At 43.4% G+C, this 22289-nt stretch overlaps 1 protein-coding gene across 1 annotated transcript in view; it reads left to right on the forward strand.

Annotated features, from left to right (window-relative positions):
• Nucleotides 1-201: 201 nt before the first annotated feature.
• LOC146784372 (pyroglutamylated RF-amide peptide receptor-like) overlaps nt 202-22289 on the forward strand; it is a 1315107-nt gene continuing 1293019 nt past the window's right edge. The window contains exon 1 of the mRNA XM_085634463.1: nt 202-1565. Within this exon, the coding sequence (XP_085490589.1) occupies nt 1223-1565 (343 nt within the window). The 5' untranslated portion in view covers nt 202-1222. The remainder of the gene's footprint in view (nt 1566-22289) is intronic.

A 22289-nucleotide genomic window follows, 5' to 3' on the forward strand; every position in this document is an offset into this window, starting at 1 on the left:
ATCGCAGCACGCACTTGGGACCACCTCAGCTTCAGCTGGGAGAGGACCCGGAAGTACCTGAGGTTCGCGAGCCATCCGAGAAAGTCTTATTTACTTTCTGATCTGAACTCAAACATGCGCAAATATTATACAGACTGGCGGAAAGTCAAACTATTACAATATTGATACCGCACGGAGGTCCTGCAACTATAAAACTGTCCTTATGTGCCTAAAATGAAAGATGGATATGCCGAAGAGAGGACGATTAGATTGCTCCGTGGGCTAACGCGCTTACTGCAGGCTGGACTACGAGTTGAACCAATTTTCCCTATTTAGTAAAGGCAAATAGATGTTGCAGAAGCGCATTTAGCCGTCTCTGTTTTTCACCCAGAACTTGGATCAGCGAGGGACAGCCACAAACCCTCGCTCAAGCCAGGGTACATCGCGGAACCCTTGTCGGCTATTCGAATAACTCCAGGCGCCTTCGATAGATGCGTTTCTCGAGTGTACTTCACAGGTTCCCGTAGTAAACTCTTTACGTGGCGCGCACTCGTAAAGATCACGGGACATCTAAGCACTAAAAAGTTGAGCTTGAAGAAGGCGTGCGCGAGCGCAGCATCGGCGAACCGCTAGAACGAGGAAGTATAGGCATCCTGTCAAGGAGTTACCGATGGCCACGTCACGAGATACGGTTCAGAATGATCTTCAGATTGGAATAAACTTTGATTGAGCTTCTAGGCGCTATAATTCCGACGAGTGTCGTTAGATCCCAGGAAGAAGTTGTGTACACGGAAGATTTACCACGTCTTCTAAATTTAATGGCGAGTGTATAATAGGAGAGCCCTGAATGCTTCAGCCACATGAGTTACCATCATCGGTGATGACAGCCTGCATTTCTTCTGAGTTTTGAAGCACTAAACTGTTGACATCGGAGAAGGGACTTTGGATATATTTCGGAGAAGTTTGGCAGCGAGGTTATTCGTGCCGACACTATGTCGATGCTCCTGTGTCAGGCTCCTATTCGACTCTACACCGTTCCAGCAGCGGTGACCTTCTGTTAATGTTACCTGGTCTTCTAGGCACTAGAATGCCGACTTTGGAGCGGTAGCGGCCGATGTATCACCGTCCCGGCAGACAGAAAGAAGTTGGCCACCTCTGGTGGAGGCATTGATGGCCTCGGCATGTAGCAGCACTCGGGCCACGACCCCCCAGACTTCTCCACCGCCACCCCCGAGGACCCACCATGGACGGCCGGCTGAACGTCACCCCAGAGGCGCTGACCCGCCTGCTCCGCGAGCACAACATGACCCGGCAGGAGTTCATCGCGGCGTACGGCATCAAGCCATTGGTCTACATCCCCGAGCTGCCCCCTGGCGCCAAAGTGGTCTTTCTTGTTCTTTACATCTTTATCTTCGCCCTGGCACTCCTGGGCAACAGCCTGGTGGTCTTCATCATCGTGCGCAAGAAGGCCATGCGGACGGCTACCAACATGTTCATCTGCTCCCTGGCGGGCAGCGACCTGCTGGTCACCTTCTTCTGCATCCCCTTCACCCTGCTCCAGAACATCTCCTCCGAGTGGCTGGGAGGTGAGTGCTGGCTCGTGTAGCGCTGCGTGCTGGGCTTTGAGCTGTTTCTAAGCGCTCCTAGCTCTGCCAAACAAAAGAAGGGCATTGAGAGAGTATGAGCCTGCCTCTTGTAGCGCTTCCTGGGCAATTTCGAAGTAGTCACAACTCTAGCTGATACGAGAAGCTTGCCCCAGAGCGATCAAGGAACTGGTTTATATAGTGTTTTATGCTGGGCTTTGATCTATTGCTAAACGCTTGCAATTCTGTCATACAAGAGAAACGAGCTACTGAGAGATTAAGGCTCTGGTTTATATAGCGCTTCATGCTGAGCTTCGGTCCGTTTCTAGGCGCCCCTAATTCTAGCAGTAAAAGAATTCTGGGATGGAGAGATCATGGACTTAACTCCTATATGGGTTTCGGTGTGTTCTTAAGGGCCCGCAACCGTGACAGGGAAGAGAACAGGGACATAGAGAAAGTAATGGTCTGGCTTACATAGCGCTTTATGTTGGGCTTTGATCTGTTTCTAAGCGCTCGCAATTCTGACGGATAAATGAAACTAGCCACTGTGAGACTAAGGGCCTGGTTTATATAATGCTTCACGATGGGCTTCGTTCTGTTTCTAAGCGCTCCTAACTCTGGCAATAAAATAATTATGACGTCGCGAGGTTATGGACATCATCTTATTGTGCTTTTATGCTGTGTTTCCGCCTGTTCCTAAGTGCTCACAACGTGACGGATAAGAGAACAGTGCCACAGATAACTTAAGGGTCTGGTTTATATAGTGCTTTACGCTGGGCTTTGACCTCTTTCTAAGGCCCCCGAAATCTGGCAGCTAAGAGAAATCTGCTTCTTGGAAATTGGTTTCAATGGTGCTTTGTGCTGAATTTCGGTCTGTTTTTCGCGCTCCCAGCTCTGTCAGATGGGAGATCAGAGTCACAAGGAGCTGAGGGGCCTGAGCTATAGTTGGGTGGTAATAGAAGTCCTCTGATTGTTGGATGTGTCTCTAATGCAACCCACTGGTGCAGAATCCTCTGGCAGAACTAAATCTGTAACAGCGATGGGACCAATGCAGGCCTCTCCTACAGGAGAACCTTCCAATGCAGGATTTTGCACTTTCTTCACAAACCACGTTTATCATTAACATCCAGTAAGGCCCTCAGAAACTGGCAGACACCACACAATCTTCTAGATTCACAAAAATTTGCTTTGAGCAAATTAGAAGTTCAAACAATATCTGGGCCTGACTTACAAAGAGCCTCCGCAGTGTGGCGGAATCTGCGTACGGCACACTCTCTGCAGTACGCAATGCGGATATTCTGCTACAAGTGCGTAGACTCCACTACGACTGCGGATCCTCCACCACGACTGCGGATCATCCACCACGGCTGCAGATCCTCCACTACGACGGCAGAGCCTTCGCCACGAGTTTGTGAATGGGGCCCTCAGAGTCCTGTCAGATTTTATGTTATTGGCATTTGTGTAGCGCACAATCTCTCACTGTTACTGCTCTCTGTAGTCCGGGGTTGTAATATTACATGGTGATGAGGTTCCCATCTCTCATCAGAGTCTGATTGGGCATGTGGGGCTGTGTTGTGTTGGTTGTGTCAATGGATAGGTTCCCCTGTTGGGTGAATCTGTCAACTTCAAAGAGTTATGCATGGTTAGTCCTGTGTTTTACAGGTGAAACAGGAGGGCTGGGAAGAATTGCAGAGGCGGTTTATTGATACTGTTCCTTTTCTTCACAAAGTTTTCCACTGGGGCAAATCTTGAGCTGCCTAAAGTTTCTTTATGCTGCTCACGTGGAACTAAAATTAAAACTTATTTGCTGAAGGGCATCTGGGGGGTACCCTGAGCATCCCAGAGATGCTTAATGCATCTCCTGAAGCGACCTAACGCACCTCATGTTATAATAAAAATAATACTTCCAGGTTTGTAAAGCGCGACTTATCACCCCTAAGGGTTTCCAGGAGCTGGGGGCTGTCAGGCAGATTAAGTGAGCCACTGCCCAGAGTCACATGATGCTGAGCTGAGTTGCTGCCGGCGAACGAACCACGAGCCCCGCACTCCAGAGTCAGCCGCTCGGGCCGCTGCGCCACACCTCCCCCTGTTGAGCATGGTAACATGCTGAGATGCACCTGCTGTAGCTGAGGCATGTCAGGCCGTTCCTAATTTGCTACAGGCTGGACCTTTGTTACTCCTTTTTACAGCATCCAAGTGCTGGCACCGGAACCAGAACTCAATAGATAGCTCGTTCTGCACCCCTCTACCCAAACTTCATTCTTCTCACTCCCCAGTGCTTTACACACGGATTGTGACTCGAAGGCATACTCCCACACACTATTTATACACTGCCTGCTGCAGGGTTTCTGTGATTTTAGCTCCTTCACCTTTGTGGGAGCTTAGACACAGAGGCGGGCACCAAGAAAATGACAGCCAGAATGTCGAGGGAGGCAAATATCAAGGGCAAAATATCGACTCCAAAATATTTAAAGGCAAGTGCAGATGTTTTGATGTCTTAGTACACATATACGTACCTCATCGTTCTATGTATATCAAGGTATCTAAATGCAGAGTTTGGAATCATATGAAATATGTATTTGTAAACATAACATGTGTATTTGTAAAGCACACATTCACCCATAGGCCTCTCGTTGCTGGATAATAGATGTTTATTGTTACCCAACTCAATGGTACTCATTTTATCGACCTCAGAAGGATGAGCGGCCTAGAGGACCCACTGTGATTTGAACCAGTGACCCATGCAGCTGAACACAGGCCCCTACAATGGATGCATTAGTCAACTAAGCTACCAGACAGAGCGATACATCTGTACTGTCTCGATAAGCACTTACATTTATATACATACATTTATATATGTGAAGTTAGGTTTGGTACATATGCGCTTGCCTATCTATACTTACCTTTACGATACAGTGGTAGTCGATATTGTGCGTGCAGTATATTTGTAGGCCAATGTAAAATCTCAATATTATGGTAGAATGACTTTAACCTCTAGATCACACCTCCTTTTAATCCATCACTCCTAGACTGTCAAAGAGGTCGATTAGTAGATAGAGGCTTTGACTCCACCCCCTGCTTGTTGAGGCAGCTTTTTTTTTTTAGCAAAACACCTAGAGAAAGGTCAGTGTTTCCACATATTTTATTGCGTATCTCAGATGCAGGATAACTCTGTGCTTAAAGGAAAAGTGAGGATTTATATAAAGCTGTTTCATTAGTATTTGTTTTAATTTGGTACAAACTGGCCTCGTATATAATATGGGCGAACTATTCCCAGTTCACACAGATATGAAGTTAATTTTGAACCACTGTGGGCCTCTCAGTAGATTGTGTCACAGAAGATAGACTACAGAATTGTTCACGACCATTTTTCATTTCTGGAGACAGAGAACAACGTACTGATTTACTGTGTTTTCCCACAACAGTAATATGTAACCAGCACTTCTGAAAAATATGATTGTGTGGCAGAGGCTTTTCCTGCTAAAATATGAGTTTGGCACAGTCTTCACATAATCCATCATCAGATACATAATTCGCAGATTACAGGAAAAAAATGTTCTCGCTCAAACAGGTGAAAAATTACTACACGTGATGTGCATTGCCATGCCAACAGATTACATAAGTTAACTGCCCCTCTTCAGTTGCTGATTGCTGTAATTAGCCATTAAACAAGGAGGCAATTTTGCGCTGATAGTGTAAACATCCCCACTTAATGGACTTGGAGAAGGGCCTTTCTCTGCAGCAGCTAAGGTGCCATGCCTTGTTTCCTAATGTACCTGCTTGTGAGATAAGTACCAAGTAAGTATGACATGTTTCATGCTGTTCTACAGAGCAGTTTCGCTAATTAAAAATCCTTTGCAAAATTGTGGCAATATCTACTTTCTTGCAACATAATTTAAAGAACCTTGCCACATAATTAGTCCCTCCACTACAGCATAATTCCAGTGGGTCTTTCTATACTAGAAGGCTAGAATTAAGTGGCACTAATGATTCGGTCTCTTTATGCTACTGACGCATTCCTAATGCCTATTATACAGCTGGTACACTCGCAGAACTCATTCACCCATATAATGGATTTCTTGGCACTAAGGACGGATGGCAAATGTCTGTCGTACAAAACCCACACTCGGGGGTTGGCGGTGCCGCCGAGCTCTTTGCCAGGGCCGGTTTTCGGCCGATTTTGTTACAGGGCCGATTTTGCAGCTATGATGCAAAAACGGCCCTGTAACAAAAACGGCCCCCAGGGGCCCAAAACCGGCCCCCACCCGTGCGGCGCACCGGGGGATTGCCCGGTGCCCGCTACGGCCAGTCCGGCCCTGATGACACAGATAGAAATACTGAGTCAACAACAGGAGTTGACCATAAACCTAAGAAGGACTGGGTATGTTATATTATAAACACAATCCAAAGTCCTACTGCATCACTAAAGATCCAACAAGAGTTTGCTAAACGTTAAAGATAGAGGTGAATACTATCTAATAACAAGAAATCGCTTAAATACAATAATTTTAAGAAGACCATGTTTGATGCAAATATTTTTATTCAACCAGCCTGGCAGACCATCTGGAACCCTTAATCATTCAGGCTTGGTCGCCCTCCTTCTTCTTGCCAAATGTCCCCGACCGGATTGATTGCATCCATCTTCATAGAACACCCTTTCTGTCTCGCATGAGCCTTGCACTCCAAAATTGCTACCCTTGCAGATTGACTTCATTTTACGTCTACATCCACATTGGAAGTCTTTGTTCTCCTGTGTGCTCAAAATTACATCTTGTCCTGATGATGACCCTGGAACTGTCTTATATGGATCGAAACGCTGTCAACATTATATGGCAAAAATACTTCACTGAAATTATGCTGGCTGTATATGACTATGAGCTGATTTGATTGTTATCAACTTATTATACTTACATAGTCCATGGAATTATTTTCAAAATAAATTTGGTTGGCCACTTTTGTCTACTACCTTGTTTCGGATCTCGTTACCGGACTGTCTTGATTTGTTGTCTTTGTCACTTATACTGTGTGCTCACCTCATTCGCAGTGCTGTATAGTTTCATGTAGACCATATGTGAATCATTTATGATTATCATGTTTCACTGTTTCTATTAAAAATGTTTACAACAAACATGGTCTCCTTAAAAAATGTTGAATATGAGGAATGTTGCCATTATCTAGCATTCAACACTATCTCTTGCATTTTTTAAACTATTGTTCAATCGTTGATGAACCTGCTAGGGCTTTTGTTGTGTTTCTAACAGATAGAGATAGAAAATACACAGCTGCGGCAGCATAAGTGTCCATCACTGCGGTAGCAGAAGTGTCCATCACTCACAGAGAATAGACAGGGCAGGGGCAGCTATAAAAGTCAAAGCATCCATCACTCTCAGCTCCAGCAGGGCAAATGCCCATCATTCATATTGAACTGTTACAGTACAGCCAGCTGCAACTATGCAGCCTTCCATCACTCACCTAAAACAGATACAGCACCTACATCTCCAGTTCTGCGAGCTTGTATCACTGACATAAAGAATATACAGGACAGCCAGCTGTAGCAGGGCAAGCATACATTGCTTACATAGAACAGATTGAGGACAGGCTGCTTCTGCAGCAGTGCAAAAGTCCATCACCCACCTAAAGCAGATACAACACAGGCAACTACAGCAGACCAATGTAAACTATTAAGAAAGAACAGATACAACACAGGCAGCTACAGCAGAGCAAATGTCCATTTTTAACAGTGACGAGATAGAGTACAGGCCGTTGCAGCTGTGCAACTTTCCATCACTTACTCCGCATAGGTACACACAGGCAACTGCAGCTGTGAAAGCTTCTGTCACTCATATCAAATAGATACAGCAGTGGCAGCTGCAACAGCACAAACATTTATGACTCATAGATAACAAATACAAGAGAGACATCTGGAGCAATGAAAACTTTTGTGACACAAATACATATACAGCACAGAGAGCTGTGCCCGCTTTCATCACTCCCATAGCACAAATACAGTATGGGTAGCCGCATCTGGGCAAACTTCTTTTGCTCACATCAGATAGATACAGCAGTGGCAGCTGCAACAGCATAAGCTTTATTGGCTCATATATAACAAATACAAGAGGGACATCTGGAGCAATGTAAACATTTGTGACACAGGTACATACACAGCACATGGAGCTGCGGCAGCGCCAGGTTCCATCACTCCCATAGCACAAATACAGTATGGGCAGCCGCATCTGGGCAAACTTCTTTTACTCACATCAAATAGATACAGCACTGGCTGCTACACAATCGTTTATGACTCATATATAACCAATATAACAGGGACATCTGGAGCAAACTAGGGCGACCAACCATCCGTAAATTTCACGGACTGCCTGTTATCTGGGCCTCTTGTTCGTGTCCATGAGGATTTGTTTCACGGACGCCATTGGTCCATCATTTTGGAACTGCAGCAGGCTGTGCTGCTGTTACCCTGGGACAATCGGAGCCAGCTCGCACTTCACTTTTGAACTCTAGAGGCTGCCGCAGCTCCTCCCCTACCTCACTCAGTCTGTGGACAGGCCCATTGTCATACTGACTGCGGCTGATTATCACATAAAAAATTACAATGACCAAAGGCGTAGTGAAGCACCCGCCATATCAGCTTAATTTGGGGTGTAAAAGTGTTTCTTGTCTCTTTCTGACTTTGATCTGTGGCTCTCAGGTCACCATAACACAGAATAACAAATAAACGCAGCAGAATGATCACTGTGATGCAGCTGAGGGAAGGAGGCTAAAGGGTGCCAAAGTAGCCAAAAGCGACGACAGAAAGAGAAATTATTAAAATGGTAAATCACAAAGAAGTATAATTCAAATAGAGTAAAAAAGCAAAGGAAGAATAAAATGCAAATAATTAAAGAAATCTGGAAAGATATGAGAAAAAGATTTTGATTTAACCATGGGAGGAAAGACAACAGGATGAAAAAAAGGAACAAAAAATGAATGTGAAATATGGAAATATGAAAAGAAAATGAAATGAAATATGAATTTAAACAATAGAGAGAGAATGAGAGACAAAATGAACAGATGTATAGACAGAAAGATGTAAAGAGGAATACATGGAGGATGTAAAGAAGAAAGTAGAGAAAGTAGAGAATAAAGGTGGATAGAAAGAAGGACATGATGAAAAAAGAACATATGGAAAGAAAGAAAATGAAAAGACAAAAAGAATAAAAGAATAAAAGAAAGACGTCAATATTGGTCAATGCAGTTTGTGACCAAGTTTCTTTCCTGCTCTAAAGAACATAATTTTGCATTAATTTATGCTAATTTTCACCAGGGGAACAATTTTCACTGAATTCAAAATCAAAGACCAGAATAGCTCACTTTGCTTCTTCTTTATTTAGTGCCATATAAAGCGGGGGTATTTTATTCTTCTGACTACTCCTTTGCAATGGGCCCTTGTGTAGTTACAGCATGTGGCATGCATTCCCCTGCATGCCTAGGGCACAGCAGCTTTTGTGGAGGAGCCATGCTGGAGGGCTCTCAGCATCAAAATCAATGGGTGTTGCGGTGGAACGCCAACCGCAACGCCCATTGCCCTCCCTTTTCACTTTTCACTCTAAGTACAGTGTGAAAGAGTGCCTTATATGCAAGGCTTGCGTTAAGTCACATTACGTAATGCTGCCTTGTAAATTAGGCAAAGCACATATCGCCATAGGAACATCACTAAAAGTGACGTTCCTGTGGCGTTAGGGGCTTGTAAATATGCCCCTGAGTTTTAATTAGGTCAACACAATCAATACACTTTACTTGGTAATGTTAAAATCATACATATTTGCTGAAACCACATTTCCGTACATTATTGTTTGTGCACTAAATAGTTTTATCAGTAAAACTGCATGTTGGTATTTTGCTGCCGTTTCAAAGGAAAATGATGTGTATTTAAAGGCAGTCCCTCCTTCTGACCTACAATAATGCCTCACCAATGTATACAGTCTCTAGTCTGCAGCACATTTCTGTGCCTCAATGAGAATCTGCAGTTTACAGTTCCCAGAAAGGAAATGGCCCAATCATATACTATTTTCCATATACAGATAAAATAAGGAGGGCTAATATAGGGCTAGCAAGGGTATTGTATAGTAATGTCAACTCCTATCTAGCCGTTCTGGCCCACAATAATGCCACAACACTCAGCAGTGGGTCATCAATTATATCCCATGCAGACTGGTAAATAACTCTGTTTTCCTGCTTAATGCTCTTACCCTCACACAAGACCTGTCCACTACGGGTCTTATCCATCACTCAGTACTGTACCAGCCTCTAAATCAGTTATCACCATACCTGAAGCGTCCTGATACATAAAGTTGGCCACTCAGAGGACCGCATTCTAATCCAGTACGGCAGGTGCCAATTAGCTACATTCTGTGCATGAACATCTCAGAATGGCACTCAGATATGAGATGCTAGTAACAAAGTCCATCTGAGCAGATCTTCCCGACCACTTCTCTCACTAAGCATGCCTGCTCAGGACAATCAACTGTAAACAAAATATCATACTGGACAAGTCCAGTGCAGTAACCATATAAATAGATCATGATCACATGAAATACCACGAAAAGACCTACACAGTTGCTCAAAGCTGCATGCATACCAAAAACCGTGAAGGGCATGATTTTCTAAACATATTTTGAAGTGTACTTATGTTGGTTGTCTATTTATTTACTTATATACTATTGTGCGACCTCCTCTTATTTGTCTGTAAAGTGTACCTTTTGTCCTGAATTTTGACCTTCTGTCCTGAATCTTTGTCCAGAATGTTGACCCTTTGTCCTGAATTTTTACAGTCATTTTCCTGAATTTTCACCTAGGCCAGTTGGTCACCCTAATGCAAACATTCATGACACAGGTGCATATACAGCAAATAGAGCTGCGACAGCGCCAGCTTCCATCATTCCCATAGCACAAATACAGTATAGGCAGCCTCATCTGGGAAAAACTTCTTTCACTATCAGCAAACAGATACACAACTGACTCTCTTTAAACTTTACCGTGTCTCCGTTTACTCTTGTTGTGGACTGATATGAGAATAATAACAAACAGGTATTTCTAATTCCCACCATTCCTGAGAGTACTCTAAGTCGCTTGTTTTGGGTTGTCTATTCATTGGGACCTCCAAGATAATACGGATAACGAATGGGACACTGATGCTGGTCGAATAGGGGTTCTGGGTTCTGAGGTGAGTTTTTGGTACACCACAATTCACTGAGGTCCTGGTTTCCTGCGCATAGTTCTGTGCATGAGCAGAATCCCTGCAACATGGCGCACCTAACGTTTGGTCTATTGATTTGAAACGCCTTAGTAGTGCTTGTATTAGTTCATGACTCCCTCACTCTTGTTTCCGGATAACGGGAGTGACGGATTTTAACCTACCTGTTACTCACCTGATGGGTTCTTTCAAGCTTGATCATTAAAAAGGTTTCTTCAATTTCTGAACCCTTATGCTACTGATTAAACTCGTTGTTTCTTCTGTGTGTCCTCATGGCGGTCGAAATTGCTGCACATAGCCGTACACCTCTGAGACGTCATTTGACGACTTATGGGGTGCCGGACAATGGGATGGCCGCTATTTTTGTGGTGAGTGCAGATGGGACCCATCCTTATGAGTTGTTCTACTCTTGGGTGACACTGCCAGCAGTGAATGCGGAGTATAAAACGTTTCACTCGTATACTCACACGCGGGTCCCAGCCAATTACACGCCATATCGGACTCTAGAGATCCCCCTTTCAGCCTGGCAGCATAGCATTTGGTTTAATGGCGCCCTTCCCCATGCTGTGGCACCGGCTAGAATGGGCCCTTTGTCAATTCCAGGGGCCACATGGCCGGTGCTAGCCGGATTTACGCCTCACCCCCGCTATTTGACTATTGCGGTGGATGAGCTGCGTGTGCTCCATACAACCATTATTTCGGTATATAGGGCGTTGGTGCAATACGTTTCACGCAACGTGCAGGTGGGTCCTGCTGTTGCGGGACTACCAGCTGGTCACCCGGCGGTTGTAATTAGTCCCGTCATAGTTAATTCGGTGACGGGCAAGCGCCCCCAAAATAAGGATGATTTTCCTTATTGGCTTGCCGAGAAATTTGACCAGCTGGAAGCAATGTTTCCACACTCTACAGAGGTGGAGAAACACCGAAAACTCACCATTAGTTTGCCGAAAGACATCATCCCTGATGTGTCTGATTGTGACAACTGGGGAAAGATCTTTGCCGCTGTCTACTCGAAGAGCTTCGGGACTCTGTCTATGGCCGTCCTGCCCTCTGTCATTAAACGTGTTCAGGATCAGCACGGACCGGAGGCGGCTGTGGAGTTGGGGATGAGGCTTGTCGGAGTATTCGACGTTGTTGCCCCCTCGTCCTTGGTAATCTCAAGGGGGATGTGGTACAATTCCAAGTGGCAAATGGCTTAGCCCTCGTCGCTGAACTCGATAAGCCCAAAGAATTACCTAAACTTATTGCGGAAGCCTATAAAACTATTGGCCGCAGTAGTTTGAGAGTTAAACCAACTGTAATCATTCCTGACTTGATACAACAAACTGAGGTGAGTTTGTCTGGTAAAGACGATCGTCCAGCTTTTGCAAAGCAGAATTGGAGAGCGAAGAAACAAGGAAAGCAGCAACAGAAACAGGGGTCTCGTCCTGCGTCTCCCGTACAGCAGACTACCGAACACACTTATGATTTGCGCGATCGTACTAGTATTAAGTAGCCTGATAGATTTCAGGTTACTGAACAACGCTCTCCTCGTTCTTCACAGGAAACATCGGCCTCACAGTCCGGTGGCGGAGACCGTGGCAAAGGTCGGGGTACACAACAAGGTCGTGAACAACCCCGTCAGGCTGAGGGTAAAGGCAAGCAGGACGAGTTTGCACGTCAATGTCTCCCGTTTCAAAAGAAGAAAGTTGCTGCATTGACAGCGAGGTATGCCACAGATAGTAAGAACGGAGCTTCGGAACCTGACATGGGCCCTAACGCTGCTCGACAGCGCAGCGGAGGTTACAATAGTGCGGCAAGCACTGCGTCCATATCTGAAGGCGACAGCAACTGACACGTTCATTACTGTAGAAACTGCTGACACTAGAGTGGCTCCCCCTGACAGACTATATGACATAGTCCTCCTAATTGAAGGTGACATACAACGTACAATTCAAGGGATTTTTTGGGAAAATCTGACCTCTTCTTATGATATTCTCCTAGCGGAGGCAGACTGGCCCTCGGCTTTCATTTTAGATGCTACTAGAGGAGAGGAGGTAATCCTCCCATCCTTTGCGCACACAGTGCCAAAGGACCACGCTAAAAGGTTCGCTGAGGAGTGGGCTCTGGTGCTAGCACCGGCTTTGTATCGTACTCAGGTAGGCTGGGATAAATTGTCCCCCAGCCATGAGATTCCATTGCGGTCTATGCCCCAGCCACAACCCCAATATCCCATGAGTCGCGAAGCCAGACCTCACGTCGCGGCAATCCTTGAACAATTGGAATATCAAGGTGTTATTGAAACATGCGTGTCACCAATGAATAATCCTTTATTCACTGTGACGAAGCCTGATGGGTCGTACCGCCTAGTTTTGGATTACCGGCATTTAAACTCTCATTGCCGGACAAACGCGGTACAAAATACTCACAGTTCGGCTCTCGACGATAGTCTTGTGCGAAAAAGGTTTAAAATCACACTTGACATTTCCAATGGCTTTTACAGCCATAACCTGTCCTCTAGTGGACAGTGGACAGCGTTCACTTCTGGCGGCAAACAAAAACAGTTTAAGAGATTAGCCATGGGCTATAAAAACAGCCCTGGCGTCTTTGCCGCACGTGTAGTCTCTCTTTTAGAGAGCATAGATCCAGATGCGTACTCGTATGTCGATGATATCTATCTCACAGACGACGAGTTGTGGCCGCATCTGTGTCGCGTTGATCGCATTATTGTTATGTTCGCAGACTTCGGTTACAAATTCAATTTTGCGAAGTCTCACATTGCAGAGTATACAGTGTTTTTTTTGGGATACGAACTCAACAATGAAGGTCGAGGATTGGCTCCGCACTTTCTGGAGAAGTGCGCATGCCTGTGTGCTCCTACAACACTGAAGAAATTACAATCTTTGCTGGGCTTTCTGAATTTCGGTCGTACGTACATTCCTGATTATGCCCAGCGTATCAAGCCGCTTTATGCCTTGGTACAACCTACTTTTTCCAAATCGTGCTGGCTGCCGGAGCATTCAGCTATTTTGCAATTATTGCAAGCTGATCTTCTTGCTTCAAAATACTTACTGACACATGATAACCGCACTAACCTGGTATTAAGAATTGTGCCGGGCGCAGTGGGTTTCACGTACTTAACGTTCAATGAGGGCGACACCGTCCCCATTGCCAACAAATCACACCTGTACACTTTGGCTGAACTGCGCTTTTCCTCTGTCGAGAAAGTTCTTACGGCAGTGCAGATGGTGATTCTCAAAGAACGAGCGCTGTCACAAGGAAAACGCATGCTGGTTGTCACACCATATCCTGCCCTTGAGGCAGTGACCAAAGCGAGTGTACCAAATTCTAAAGCTTTGCATCCTCGGTGGATACAATGGGCCACTTCCTTGACATCGCCCGATGTCACCTATATCTTTGATGCCTCATTACAGACTCAGGAGTACTTGCAGTATGAATTCGTTCATCCGGCTCCTCTGTATTTGCGCCCGCTAGAAGATTACCATTGTGTCATTTACACTGACCGTTCTGCGCAACCGGCGACTGGATCGAAGCATGCCTATTCAGTGGCCTGCGCAATTGTGGTGGGTACTTTCGTAAATGGTGAATTCCAATCTGATGTCGTGCATACGCAGTCATTGGGTGATTGTACCGCACAGTTGGCGGAGCTTCGTGCTCTGGTGCTTGCACTTGAGTTTGCTGATCCTCGGGTCACTACTCTTATAGTAAGTGACTCATTTTATTGTGTTCAATCTTACAACGAAAATCTACATTTGTGGTCTCAAAATGAATATCGTGATTCCAAAGGTAGCACAATTAAGCATAAAATGCTTTGGGCTCGAGTGGCAGAACTTAAAGAACATCTGCCTCTCGTGAATGTAATTCACACTCTTGGTCACCAACGAGTTGGTGTCCACGCTGTCGGCAACAGTTTAGCTGACGAGGCAGCAAAAACGGCAGTGGCAACATATCGAGTAGCAGCAGTTACAAGATCCAAAAGTAAGATTGATGATGACATTTTGGCAGCTATTACTGCTACAGAAAAGGGAAGTAATTACCCGAGAGGTTTCCCTTCTCGTTACCATTATCACTTAAGTCCTGATAACGTCCCGTTAGAGAGGATTAACGACGTTGGTGACAGATTAATTCCCAACGCGGACTGCAGACCATCTTTGATATTAGCAGCTCACGAGGGTATGGCCTCTGCCCACGCCGGCGTTGCAGCTACTGTATCTCTGTTACAACAACGTTACTGGTGGTGCGGTTTATATAAACAAGCTCGCGCTTATGTTCTTGATTGTGACATTTGCCAGCAGATTAAACCTTCAACTGCTGCACGCCCACCACAGACTGAGTTGTACATATCTAATAAACCGCTTGGGTGTGTTTATTTAGATCACTGTGGTCCTTTTTCCTCTGATACTGCGTACAAGTACATCTTGGTTGCAGTGGATTCGTGCACACGTTTTCTCTGGGTATGGCCACAAAGGAGTGCTGATGCCTGTACTGTCATCAAAGATTTGCGTGTCTTTGTGGGAAGTTTTGCGTGTGGTACCTTTCATTCTGATCAGGGCCCTGCGTTCGCCTCTAAGGCGTACAAAGAAGCCATGAAAAATTTGGGGGTCCAAGTCAAATTTTCGGCTCCCTACCGGCCTGAGGGTAATAGTGTGGTGGAGCGAATGAACCGTGACTTAAAGCAATCTTTGACAGCTAGGGTTTTAGGCACTGGCCGGAACTGGCTAGCCCATCTGTACAACGTTCAACGTGCACTTAATAATCTCCCTAGAAGGTCTCTGGGTGGGTGGACCCCATACATGATGCTCTTGGGCATACAAATGTTTTTCCCGGACCTTGATGGTCTAGACATGGCGGCGTCAGCCGTACCCTTTGACGTAGATGATCACTGTGCTGTATTGCAGACTCTACAAGACGCAAGAGACAGTCTAGCGAAGGAACACGTGCCCTCCACATCTGATGCTGCGCTTCAGATTCCGGTAGTCGGCTGGCTACCTCGAGTTGGTGATCTGGTCCGTGAGAACAATGTAGCTACAAACCGTGGCCGGGTTACAGTCTTGCGCACGTCCAAGATCCTGTCAAAAGTATCGATCAATATCTTAAAAAGTGCTCTAGGGAAAATCGAGGGAACAGCCACCTATGCCCCAATGTTCCTCCGTCACAAAGGTCACAAAGGAAAAAACTGACAAACAAAAGAGATTCCCGAGCAAGAGCAAGGCAATTGAGCCTATAAGCAGCAATTCACAATAACAATCATAGAGAGACTAATATAGAGTCCAATAAGTCAAACAAACAGTTTTCTACTTTTGTTTCTTTAATCTTCTTTGTTCTTTCTCAATCCTTCCATAGTGACATATTGGTATCGTTAAGAACACCAAACAAGAGATCAGTAGCCAACACGTGTTTCGTCTTGTGTAAGTTGCCCGGCGACTTCCTCAGGGCTACAATGATATAGAAATAATTCTATTCAACACATTTATCACTTAAAACGCATATGCTTACAAAATCTGAGTACACACACTATACAAAAAATTATTTAAAATGTGACTCAGAAAGAGAAAGAAAAGCATCCATAAATTAGAGAAAAGAATGAAAGTATCCACCATGTGTAAGTCCGCCAGAAAGTGAAAGTGCTACCCAGCCCCAAAAGAAAAATGCAAAAAGGGAAAAGAAGCAACAGAGGACCACCTTGAGAAGAGGAAGAAAGCTCCACGCTAGGAGTTTGATTATTTCTCACCATTGTGATGATAACAGAGGTTTCTCTAAACCATTACTCACCATAAAAGCAAATCTCAAATGAAGTATATATTGTAGTTCGTTCCGCCACACTCATAAAAATCTAGGTGTGGATCCATACACTTACATTCATGTGTACATAAAAAGGCCTAAGGGGAAGAGAATATGAGAGAAGACATCAAATCGTGTCTTATCCCCCACGGGTCAGATCAGTGCCATTATTTAAACACGTGCAATTTCTTAAGGCATCTTTTCAGATTAGAAAAAACCTATCTATCCCATCCTGGTTACCCCAGTCAGACTGAGTCTATCAGAGAAAATGAGTGCGACTAAGAAATAGACCCAGGTCAGCCTCTATTAATCCGACAAACAGCCTGTGGCGAATAGTATTCGTATTAGAATTACACAAAAACGAGTATCAGTTATATTAAAAAGACACTAAATGGAAATTACCTTCAGTAGATTGTAGTCCCGATCAAAGGCATCAAGTAATAGGGAAAATCAGTGTATCTATGAATAAAAGACCATATATGGGTCTTACACATTTGTCACAAAACTATATCGTCAATAGTCCATCCAGCAGGGATGAAGGATATATGCAAATCAAAAAATCAAAAAAATCAGGAGAAACACCTAAAAGACACGACATCGGTCCTGTTAATCAGTACATTTGTTGAAATCAGGAACTGCGTGTCGAAACAACTACTAAATTCTCATTTAACTAAAACGAGGAATCATAAACCTATATTTATCTCTCAAAGTCTCTAGCTTGGCAGAAAGACAACAAGATTTATAAAAACACAATTAATTGTAAGCATAAATCAAAATGAGTCGCGTCATATCTGCGCGACATTGCTTAATTGTGACAATGTCTAGAAAGGTTCATACCGTCCAAACAAACAGGAAGTAACCAGAGAGTCATACATATTGCTTCAAATTTTCGATAGTGTTCACACCGGTAGCAACAGCAGCTTTCCGTATAAAACGGGAGCTTACCTGAAATAGCAAAGAAGAAAAGGAGAGTACTCCAACCCTCATCAATAAGATTTCATGTATGTCAAGCCGAGCTCACCCCTGGATATGGATTTATACGTATACGCGCCAATCAGCAATCGCGGCTTCAACAAGCAAACAAGACGAGGGACCAGTCACTTTAATGTCTAACATGGCCGCCATCTTATAACGTACAAAACCCCATATGTATCAATTGAAACGTGTATCATGATATTGGAGATCCTTGGCAAAATCAAACCTGAGTAAAAGCTCCTTGTCACAAGATCTTAATACTAAGACCAGAGCAGAAGTCAGCCTATCTAGTTAATCACCAATGTAATAATGTCGCGTGTAATCACCGCCATCTTGGTTCGGTCCATGTACCTCAACGCGTGAAATCCTCAGTGTCCGAATATATCGTTACCAGAAAGAAGTCAATACCGAGCTTAGCGGGTAAAGAATCGATGGGTCCTATATCCCAAGCATTATAAGATTCACCATTGTATGGCACCTAAAACAAAAACAATATCTCTATTTGGCAAAGAGAGAATTCACCTCCCTCCACAACACATTAATAAAGTCAAAACAACTTCTATTATGTGTTATCAGTAGCGGTGTAAAGTAGTTCCAATGGTGTTTTTAATCAGACACCAATTGTAACCTTGTTCCAATAATACCAAGGGAGCAAAAAGGAAGAAGACAAAAGTTGAGAAAATCCATAGACGGAACTATGTATTATGAATAATGACGATCCCATAGAAAGAGGAGAAAGCAGAAGTAAGAAAAATATATACAGACAGTATTTATATTGAAAGATGGAAAAATGGAAGAAGAAAAAGAGAGAAAAGAGGGAGAAAATAACCAGATACCCAAGATGTGAGTAAGTAGACCAGACTCTATCAAATGAGAAAGTACATTGGATTCAACGCAGTCAACCAGGAAAATAGTGCAATAGATAATTATATCAGGAACACAAAAAAAGCTTTGTAGGCAAATAGTAATGCCTCTTAGTTGTTACAATCTAAGCATGAATACAGTTGTACGTATATACAGGCGGATATGCACGAAACATGTCGCTATAGTCAGAGAAAAATCATAAGACACAGCAAGACATATATTTAATCATGAAGAAAGTAATGTAACTCATGATCTACATTGATCCCACATTCCACCGCACGTAATTTGAGAATCCATCGGGACTCACATTGGCATAGTCTCAACTCCCTATTTCCACCTCGGGAGTCAAGCTTAACCACCTCTATACCATGAAAACGGAAACCAAGTGATTTGTCCTGGTTAGGGCAAAGGGATGCATGGTGACCTAACGGGTATCTACCATCAAGATTCTTCAACACACGAAAGTGTTCAGCCATCCGTTCTTTAAGTGGGCGGATGGTGCTACCCACATATATTTTCTTGCACTTACATTGGATCACATAAACCACATATTTCGTCATGCAATCCATGTGGTCATAAATCTGATATCTACGCGAGCCATTATACTCAAATGTCTTAATGCCTCTTTCAGCCAATCTGCACATATTGCAGGCACCACAGACAACAAAGCCAATATTCATCTGTCTCAGCCAAGACATTTTATTTGGTAAGTGTTTTGGATAGCTGGGGCTAATGAGACTCTGAATGGTTCTGCCTATCCTGTAAACAATGTTAGGTGATTTGGTAATATACTGTTCCAAAGTACTATCGGCAGTTAATAATGGCCAGTTTTTCTTAAAAATTCCATATAATTTATGGGACCAATGGTGATAGTGGGTCACCAGTCTCACATTCCTATCTAGATTCTTCGTTTGTTTAGGAATATTATTCAAAGTGTCTGATCGTTGGAGTCGCATGGCTCTCTTTTTTGCCTTGCAAATCGTGTCTTTTGGGTATCCTCTGACAAGGAACCTGGTCTCAGTATCCCTCAGATTCTTGTTAAAATCCTCCTCCCTACTACAGTTTCTACGCGCTCTTAGCATCTCCCCAAACGGTATTGCATTAATTTGGCTCTTGGGATGTGCACTCCTAGCGTTCAATAAAGAATTGCACGCCGTAGATTTCCTGTACATTCTGCTCTGTATTTTGCCCTCATGATGGAATAATTCAAGGTCAAGGAAGATGATCTTCTCCAGATCCGACATCATAGTGAATGACATATTATGGGTATTGTTATTCATGAGTACAAAAAACTCCCTAAGTTCCTCATTGCTGCCCGTCCATATAAGTAGACAGTCATCAATATATCTTCCAAAATAAAGAATATATTCATGCCACTTAGCTCCTGATGGGCCCCAGATGTGCTCCGCCTCGAACCATCCCATGAAGAGACAGGCAAAAGACTGAGCAAATCTGGAACCCATCGCAGTATCGCAGATTTGTAGGTACCACTCTTCATTAAAGAGAAAGGCATTATTCTTCAAGATCAGGAGTGACATCTCAATCAGCATTTCAGAATGTTCCAACAGTTCTACAGGTCGTCGATATAGAAAAGGTTTCAAGGCTTGAATGCCGTGTTCATGCAAGATATTTGTGTATAATGAGACCACGTCCATCGTAACAAATCTCATGCCGTGGTCCCAAGTGAGGTCATTAAGGATATTAAGCACATGTTTTGTATCCTTGATGTAGGAAGGGAGATTGTTTACATAGATTTGTAGAAATTTATCTACAAATTCAGCAACTCTTTCTGTGGGTCCTCCAATCCCAGATATTATGGGTCTACCTGGAGGTGCGGTCATGCTTTTGTGTACTTTTGGGAGGGTGGACATGCAGGGATATCTCGGTTTATCTACCTTTAGATAGGAATACTCATCAGGTGACAGAAGACCTTGTTCATGCCAAATAGTTAGTTTAGAATTAATAAGTTTCACTATGGCGAACATAGGATTATTATCAATCTTCCTATACCAAATTGGATTATTGAGTTGTGATAGAATTTCCAGGTCGTATTTTAGTTTGTCCAACACGACCATATTGCCCCCCTTGTCAGCCTCTCTTACTATAAGGTCAGAGTCCTTAGATAGATCGTTAAGGGCCTCTCGCTCCTTAAAAGTCAGATTGCGTGACCCCGGGTGAACTTATTAGTGATCATGTGTCTATCCCACTTATCTATTTCCATGTTAACCATTTTGTGGAAAAGATCGATATTAGTACCTGGTGCCAATTGGGGAGTCCAACGGGACTTGTTCTTAAGTCCACTATCCATGCTCAAATTTGTGTGGTGTTGTAAGTCAAAAGCTACATCAAAAACATTCACCGGTACATTTATATCCTCATTCAGTGACAGTAACAAGGTGACATTGTTTACATCATGAATTGACATATCACCAGTAATTTGATCACGTCTTTTATGTACAACAGGCTTAGAATTGTTCTCAAAATGCTTTTTTAATTTCAAATGTCTGACAAATTTGGTTATTTTCTCCCTCTTTTCTCTCTTTTTCTTCTTCCATTTTTCCATCTTTCAATATAAATACTGTCTGTATATATTTTTCTTACTTCTGCTTTCTCCTCTTTCTATGGGATCGTCATTATTCATAATACATAGTTCCGTCTATGGATTTTCTCAACTTTTGTCTTCTTCCTTTTTGCTCCCTTGGTATTATTGGAACAAGGTAACAATTGGTGTCTGATTAAAAACACCATTGGAACTACTTTACACCGCTACTGATAACACATAATAGAAGTTGTTTTGACTTTATTAATGTGTTGTGGAGGGAGGTGAATTCTCTCTTTGCCAAATAGAGATATTGTTTTTGTTTTAGGTGCCATACAATGGTGAATCTTATAATGCTTGGGATATAGGACCCATCGATTCTTTACCCGATAAGCTCGGTATTGACTTCTTTCTGGTAACGATATATTCGGACACTGAGGATTTCACGCGTTGAGGTACATTGACCGAACCAAGATGGCGGTGATTACACGCGACATTATTACATTGGTAATTAACTAGATAGGCTGACTTCTGCTCTGGACTTAGTATTAAGATCTTGTGACAAGGAGCTTTTACTCAGGTTTGATTTTGCCAAGGATATCCAATATCATGATACACGTTTCAATTGATACATATGGGGTTTTGTACGTTATAAGATGACGGCCAAGTTAGATATTAAAGTTACTGGTCCCTCGTCTTGTTTGCTTGTTGAAGCCGCGATTGCTGATTGGCGCGTATACGTATAAATCCATATCCAGGGGTGAGCTCGGCTTGACATACATGAAATCTTATTGATGACGATTGGAGTACTCGCCTTTTCTTCTTTGCTATTTCAGGTAAGCTCCCGTTTTATACGGAAAGCTGCTGTTGGTACCGGTGTGAACACTATCGAAAATTTGAAGCAATATGTATGACTCTCTGGTTACTTCCTGTTTGTTTGGACGGTATGAACCTTTCTAGACATTGTCACAATTAAGCAATGTCGCGCAGATATGACGCGACTCATTTTGATTTATGCTTACAATTAATTGTGTTTTTATAAAAACCTGGTTGTCTTTCTGCCAAGCTAGAGACTTTGAGAGATATATATAGGTTTATGATTCCTAGTTTTAGTTAAATGAGAATTTAGTAGTTGTTTCGACACGCAGTTCCTGATTTCAACAAATGTACTGATTAACCGGACCGATGTCGTGTCTTTTAGGTGTTTCTCCTGATTTTTTTGATTTTTTGATTTGCATATATCCTTCATCCCTGCTGGATGGACTATTGACGATATAGTTTTGTGACAAATGTGTATGACCCATATATGGTGTTTTATTCA

This window comes from Triturus cristatus, chromosome 11 (genome assembly GCF_964204655.1).
Source record: "Triturus cristatus chromosome 11, aTriCri1.1, whole genome shotgun sequence".
Taxonomy (NCBI): domain Eukaryota; kingdom Metazoa; phylum Chordata; class Amphibia; order Caudata; family Salamandridae; genus Triturus; species Triturus cristatus.